The 7,764-nt window shown below is 40.6% G+C and overlaps 1 protein-coding gene across 1 annotated transcript in view; it reads left to right on the top strand.

The window, feature by feature from the left end:
* Positions 1-6,956: 6,956 nt before the first annotated feature.
* LOC136984056 (endoplasmic reticulum metallopeptidase 1-like) overlaps positions 6,957-7,764 on the top strand; it is a 43,128-nt gene continuing 42,320 nt past the window's right edge. Inside the window, exon 1 of the mRNA XM_067280977.1 lies at positions 6,957-7,643. Within this exon, the coding sequence (XP_067137078.1) occupies positions 7,073-7,643 (571 nt within the window). The 5' untranslated portion in view covers positions 6,957-7,072. The remainder of the gene's footprint in view (positions 7,644-7,764) is intronic.

Below are 7,764 nucleotides of genomic sequence, written 5' to 3'. Positions count from 1 at the left end.
TAGCCGAGTATATGAAATAACAAGACCCTGAGAGTCGCTCGGCTTTGATAGAATTAAAAAAAGAGGTTTATTAATTTCAACGAACATAAATAATTTACAAAGAAACGATTACACACACTTACTAATTACTAATACAAATACATTTGGGACTGCGCGTAACAATGTCATCAATTAGTCCCCGCGTGCCGACAAGACAAAGAACTTATTCTAACTTATATCTAGCTTAACTAAGTACAGGGCCCTAGAGAAAGATAAGGTGGAAGAGAATTAAACAGAGATGATAAGACTGAAAATTGGTTCGAAGGGGTGACTGGCGGTAATAAATAAGAAAAAAAACCTCGGATCCGTTCCTTAATAACTTTCTTTGTTTCTGTTCGTCCCGTTTTTCTCTCTCTCCGAAAAATCTTCCTTCCTCTCGCTCCTGTCCTCCTATCTCCTCTGACGTAACCCCTCGACCCCTCGGTGTCACACCCTTTTTGTTTTTATTACCGTCCAGGCCACATGTGTCGACTAACTACCGCGTGGTTAAGTAAATAGAAAACGGAAGTAAAATTGTTACTACAGGAAGATAGTATAAGGAAAGTAAAGAAAAGAAAATAAATAAGGTTTAATAAAGCCACATACGTCCCCACCAAAAGACATATTAACAATTAACAGAAACATTAATATGGAGATACACAACCATTAATGGATGATGAACTACAGTTCATCTTCCAAAGTGAAGCCGGCGATAGTCCACTTTCTGCCCCCGTAAGTTATACGGGTGGGAGATATTACCCCTCTGTTCCAGCATGGTCTCATTACCCGAATCCTTGCGGTCTCCTTGATGCTGCTGGTTATGTTGATTATACCTATTGTAGCTCGCCCGTTGCGCAGTGGGTAGGTGAGGGATGTCTTCTTCCTCTTCAATCTCCTCGATCTCTCCGGATTGTGATCCTTCGTGTCCAATTGGGATGTTACGCTTCCGTCTAGGCTCACGGAAGTTTGAGAAGCACGGTTTTAGTCTGTCTATGTGTACAACAAGTTTTTCCTTTTTATTACAATTTTCGATTTCCGCGTTAACAGGCCCCAGGAGGCGAGAGACACGGAAAGGACCTAAATATTTTGGAGAAAACTTGCCTTGCTTCTTCCCTTTCCTTAACATCCAAACTTTCTGCCCTACCTCAAAGCTCCTCACCTTCCTCCCTGTGTTGATGCGGTTACGGTTAAGTTTGTTACGGTTGCGACTTAATTCGTATGCCGATTCACGGATGCATCGTAGCTTATCCATAAGGAAATCACGATACTCCCGAATACCCGGGTAGTCATTTGTCTGTTCAACAGGGAACGCATGAGGGAATTTAGGATCAAATCCGTAAAGAAGAAATGAAGGTGACTCACTAGTAGAGGAGTGTGTAGCATTATTATAAGCGAACACAGCAGTCTGTAAGAAGGTATCCCAATTGTTGTTGCTGCCGCCTGATATTCTGGCCAAAAGGTTACTGATGGATTTGTTCACACGTTCACAAACTGAGTTCGAACAAGGGCGATATGATGTCGTAACATTGTGCTTGACGGTAAGGATGTTGCACATTTCATTAAAGATGGAGGACGTAAAATTCGTGCCCCGGTCAGAGATGATGATCTCGGGACTGCCATATCTGCAGACTATCCTTTCGAAAAACACATTGGCTACAGAGGCCGCAGATTGGTCCCTTAAAGGGACGGCTTCTGTGTATCGAGTAAACATGTCAATTATGGTGAGAATATAACGATTACCCTTATGTGTTTGATTTAAAGGGCCAATTATGTCGATTGACACCTTTTGAAACGGATAATTAGCGACTTCCGTTTCTTGAAAGGGGGCTCTTCCTTGATGTAAGTTATGTTGTTGGCAAACTTTGCAGAACTTCACGAATCTATCGACGAGTTTTTTCATCTTCTTGAAGTAGTAGTAACGGTTGATCAGGTCACACGTTTTTTCTTTGCCGTAGTGTCCGGCTAATGGTGATTCATGGAATGCTTTAATTACGTCATTAATTGCTGTTTCCCCTACACAAACACGCCTCCATTGACGTATTCCAAACCGTCCCGGTCGTACGTGGACTAATACATCACCATCTACTTGATACTCAGGAAGTATGCCACTACTCGGGTAATCATTGTAAGAGGGTGGGAATTTAATTAAATGATTTCTCATTGGACCAAAAATTCTGTCCCCAATCTGGGACTTCTTTACCTTTTTCCACAACTCTTCACTGATGCAATTAATGACATCGCTGTTTGAGGGGGCTTCTTCTCTACTACCATGTGGTCGAGACAATAAATCAGCCACTGGGTTACTCTTCCCTTGAACATGCGTAATGACCAAATCAAAATTAGATAATTCTACGGCCCATCTCATGAGGCGGTTATTGTGATTTTTCATATTTTTCACAAAGGTTAAAGGTTTGTGGTCGGAAAGCACAGTGACCTTCTGACCAAGAATAAGATGTTTAAAGTGGCGGAGGGCTAAGATTATTGAGTAGCATTCCTTCTCGATAGTGGAATATTTTAGTTCGGGCCCACGGAACTTCCTACTAAAGTAACCAATGGGAATGAGTTTCCCTTCGCTTTCCTGTTCTAAGACCGCACCAGCCCAGGTATCTGAAGCGTCCGAGTGCATGAAAAAAGGTATTTTAAAGTCGGGATGAGATAGCACAGGGGGTTTAGATAATAGTTCTTTAAATTTTTCGAAGCTTGATTGGCACTGGTCGTCCCATAAGAACTTTACATATTTTTTAGTCAGATATGTAAGAGGAAGAGCAATCTCGGCAAAGTTTGGGATAAAGTTGCGGAAGAATCCCACCATTCCGAGGAAACTCCTGACGTCTTTCACATTACGCGGGGGTTGGACTTCTTTAATCGCATCCACGTTGCAGGGATCAGGTCGTATCCCCTTACTATCGATGATGTGTCCCAGATACCGCACTTCTTTCACCATGAATTTCGATTTTTTTGGGTGCAATTTCAAGTTGGCTTTGTCTAATATAGAGATTACCTCCCTTAGGAGTTTCACGTGATCTTCAAAGGATTGGGAGAACAACACAATATCGTCTTGAAAGACGAAACAATTGATATCTATGAATCTCCCCAACAGCCTAGACATGGCGTATTGAAAATACCTCCCGCTATTCTTTCCACCTTGCGGGAGGCGGCACATCTGGAATTTTCCCCAAGGAGTAGAGAAAGCAAAGAAATGACGTGTTGATTCATGTATGGGTATCTGGAAATATCCAGACTTTAGGTCGATTACCGAGAAGAATTTGCTTCCCTGAAACTTCGTTAAGATCTCATCCACACGGGCTAGAGGGAACTCCTGGGACTGGGTTACTTCGTTAATTCTTCGTAGATCGAGAGTAACCCTTAACTCGCCGGACTCCTTCGGGACAATGTGAAGGGGGGAATTCCATTCAGAAGTACTCTCCTCGCAAATCCCCGCCTTCAGATATGAAACTATCATTTTCTTTAGTTCACTCAAATAACATTGCGGTATTCTATATTGTTTTGTATTAATTATTTGGTTACTTTTAATGATAGGTGTATGAAGAAATTCCTTAGTACCGGTCAAATCTTCTATTTTCCGTGCGAAACATCCGGGGTGTTCATTAAAGATACGCTCCACTTCCTTTTTTTCGTAGTCTTTCAAATGGGATAAATTAACCTCCATCGTATTATCGGATTCCTCCCTTCTGAATCCACAACACTGATAAAAGTCATCAATTTCGGTTCTATTCCAAGATGTTACATTCTCACCTGTTTCAATTAATACTTCCGGGAACCTGTTTAACACATCCATACCCAATACTCCTTCGTATTCGACTTCGGATGGCAAGTGCATGCAAGTCATTTGAACATTTTGAGTTCTCCCTCCTCTTTCGATCTTGATATTAGACTCCCATTCGCATTCGATAACCTCCCCACCGATTCCTCGTAGTCGTTTCCAACTCCTGTGAAGTGCACCGTTCGGTCCCCTACTCCATATCTCGCTCTGAGCGATCTTCAGGCTTAGCACGGACCTTTCCGCACCCGTATCGACCAGAAACTTGATACTGGTACCATAAGCATCACCAAGAATGAGGGGAAGGCCCTTTTTAGAGAAGAACACATTAGGGGCCAGGGTTAGCTCGATGCATGGGACGTGATACTGGCTATCATCACGCCCCGTAATTAGTTTAAATCATTTATATTCCGTTGAGGGCACTGGCGGGCCAGGTGGCGAGGATTCCCACAAATGTAACACCTTTTTAGGACAGATCGGTTCGGGCTATCCTTATTTTTATCTAGATTTCCACCCAGTCTTTCGACCAAACCATTAACAGTACTACATAACGACCCCACCATTTTTTCCAACCTTTCAAGTCTATCGTCTTCCTTTGTTTTCACAATATTCATCACACCATTCGGATCCTCATTAGCGGTTGGGTTCTTTATTTCAATGGTGTGTACAAATTTATTTTCTCTACTAACGTTACACTCGAGTTCGACCCGTTCTTCCCTCTCCGCTTCCTTAATTGCCTGATCTAAGGTCTGGGGTTCTCTCCTTAATACGTATCCCTTTAGCTGGGGCCTTAGGCCCTTTATAAATCTCTCTCTAATAATGTCATCCCTCAAGGCACCAATTTTTTCGTTATTGGAAGCGGCCTTCGACAACAGTGTATTCATGCGGATGACATAGTCACATACCGTCTCATCATGGTTCTGCTTAATACTTAAGAGTTGGTCGAGTGCATTCTTTTCCTTAAGTTCTCGCTTTTCGTAACATTGAATTAATTTTTGCCTAATTCCCTCAAAAGTACAAGGATCTTGGTCAGCCAAGCTGAAGAACGTCGATAATGGCCCCCCTTTTAACCGAGCTTGTAAGACAGCCAATTTCACTTCACTGTTCCACCCAGCCAGGCGAGATATATTATCTATGGTCTTGAAGAATTGGCGGACATTAACCAAATCACTGCCACTATTAGAAAAAATGGGAACCATTCCTAGAAACCCTGTGACTACCGGAGGGATCCCCTCACCCTCGCCTCCTGAGGATGTAGCAAGATTGTTCTGGTTACAATCATCCATAATTAATGATATAAAAATAATACAATTGATTACAAATTGTAGGGCCTTAAATCTACAGGCACGATAATACAATGCTACGTTCTATACAATAAAAACCGTATCCCGTTACTAACAGAATCCTGTCGCGGACGCCATTGTTAGCCGAGTATATGAAATAACAAGACCCTGAGAGTCGCTCGGCTTTGATAGAATTAAAAAAAGAGGTTTATTAATTTCAACGAACATAAATAATTTACAAAGAAACGATTACACACACTTACTAATTACTAATACAAATACATTTGGGACTGCGCGTAACAATGTCATCAATTAGTCCCCGCGTGCCGACAAGACAAAGAACTTATTCTAACTTATATCTAGCTTAACTAAGTACAGGGCCCTAGAGAAAGATAAGGTGGAAGAGAATTAAACAGAGATGATAAGACTGAAAATTGGTTCGAAGGGGTGACTGGCGGTAATAAATAAGAAAAAAAAACCTCGGATCCGTTCCTTAATAACTTTCTTTGTTTCTGTTCGTCCCGTTTTTCTCTCTCTCCGAAAAATCTTCCTTCCTCTCGCTCCTGTCCTCCTATCTCCTCTGACGTAACCCCTCGACCCCTCGGTGTCACACCCTTTTTGTTTTTATTACCGTCCAGGCCACATGTGTCGACTAACTACCGCGTGGTTAAGTAAATAGAAAACGGAAGTAAAATTGTTACTACAGGAAGATAGTATAAGGAAAGTAAAGAAAGAAAATAATAAGGTTTAATAAAGCCACATGTTGCTTATACAATATTGTATAAGCAACAGAGTCGTTACTTTGCTTATACAATATTGCACCTAGCAACAAATACAATAACAATTATCAAAAATTTAGCACCTTTGTCAGATGTAAATCTAAGTGGTTATAATTTAACTACTAACTGCGCGATCAGTTGAAAAGTACGGACATTTTGTTTATTTTTTAAAGTACGGTACGGACACGGACAGAGCCTTTAAAGTACGGACTGTCCGTACTAAATATGAACATATGTAATCCTATTTATAGTATAGTATATTTACCAATATCTACATGTTGCCTTATGAACAATTTGATCACATGAAGTAATAAACCCAGATCATCTTTATTACTATATTTTATGACACTGAATTTGCAACATTTCGGTAACGCAAAATGCTAAGAAATCTAATCGACTAGGAGGGTGGAGCGGAAAATCATTCTGAATATCTTTGAACATTATCCCGTGTTATCGATTTAAACTAGTTTCAATGGTTTAAATTTTTGACCCAATGGCTTAATTAGGGGGTGGGAGATGTTTCGATTTTAATGGTGGGAGAGAGAGAGAGATCGAAAAAGGAATATTGTAATACTTGAGTGGACCCCAATAAATGGCTCTCTTACGGTTCATAGCTCAGGGATATACCGATATATTAACCGCGAGTTACTTTTTCACTAGCGAGGTTGAGGCCGAAGTTTTAAACGCGAAAACGTGTACGTCGGACGTTCAGCGCCGCTTTCCTGTAATCCTAGAAGTTTGACAATGGCCTTTCGAATATCGAACATGATTCCACTGACTTTCTAAACGCCATTGTCAAACTTCTAGGCTTACAAGAAAGCGGGGCTGAACGTTCAACGTACACGTTTTCGTGTTTAAAACTCGTCAGCATTTTTCACTTCAATTTTAAAGACAATTTTCCTAAAATTCAAGCGAATTACTCCCAGATAGGATAAACTGAATGCCTTTTTGCTAATAATGAAATAATATTTTATTTCCAATAGCTGGTGAAGTATTTTTCTCCTCCTCAATAAATACAACCGTAACACGCCGTCTCCTTCGATCTCATTGTTTCAAGTTTTGAAAAATTCCAACCTGTAATTGCCGGTAGGCGGCGCATCGAATCGTCTGCACTCTTAGTTTTCAGATCGAGTCTTTCATTTGCTTCGATGCCGGTGTCTTTGGAGAGTAGCTGATTTATCGGTAGTAATAAGGCATTAAGTAGTACAGAAATGGAGCGTGGTATACGGCAGAGGTCGAAATTTGCTTCCTCTGCATCTTATCCACGCACCCAATATCTATTCGATGATAAAGATTCGAAGAAATACTACCATCATCTGCTGAGCGAGAAGACTTCTTTAGTGATCTTATTCTACTTCGGAACATTATTTATGATTGTTATACAAACAGATAATTATCTACCTAAACCTAAAACGGTTACAGAAACTGTTCACGCGGATCGCTTGACCGAAAGGTTTAGCGAGCAAAGAGCCAGAAATTATTTAAATGAATTATCAAGTATAGGACCGAAACCAACTGGAAGCTATGAAAACGAAGTTTTGGCATTTGACTATCTTCTCAGGCAGTTACAGCATTTACAGGCAACTTCTGGTAAAGTAAACCGTATGAGAGTGGACGTACAGAAGCCAAATGGTTCCTTTTCTTTATCGTTTTTCGATGGATTAACTTCTTGTTATAAAAATATTAAGAATATTGTTGTCAAAGTTTCACCAGATAGTCCCGTTGGCGGAAACAAGAGCCTATTGATTAATTGCCACTATGACTCAGTTCCGACCAGTCCAGGTAAGGATTGAATAATTTGAAATATAGAAATTTTTCCTAATTCTGAAGTAAGTAAAGAATTGTTTAACATATATAAACACACAAAATTGAATGATTGGTATAAATATCTCGATGGCCGCAT

Source organism: Centruroides vittatus, unplaced genomic scaffold, assembly GCF_030686945.1.
Source record: "Centruroides vittatus isolate TY-2023 unplaced genomic scaffold, ASM3068694v2 contig_900, whole genome shotgun sequence".
Classification (NCBI taxonomy): Eukaryota; Metazoa; Arthropoda; class Arachnida; order Scorpiones; family Buthidae; genus Centruroides; species Centruroides vittatus.
This window is presented reverse-complemented; position numbering and strand designations above follow the sequence as displayed.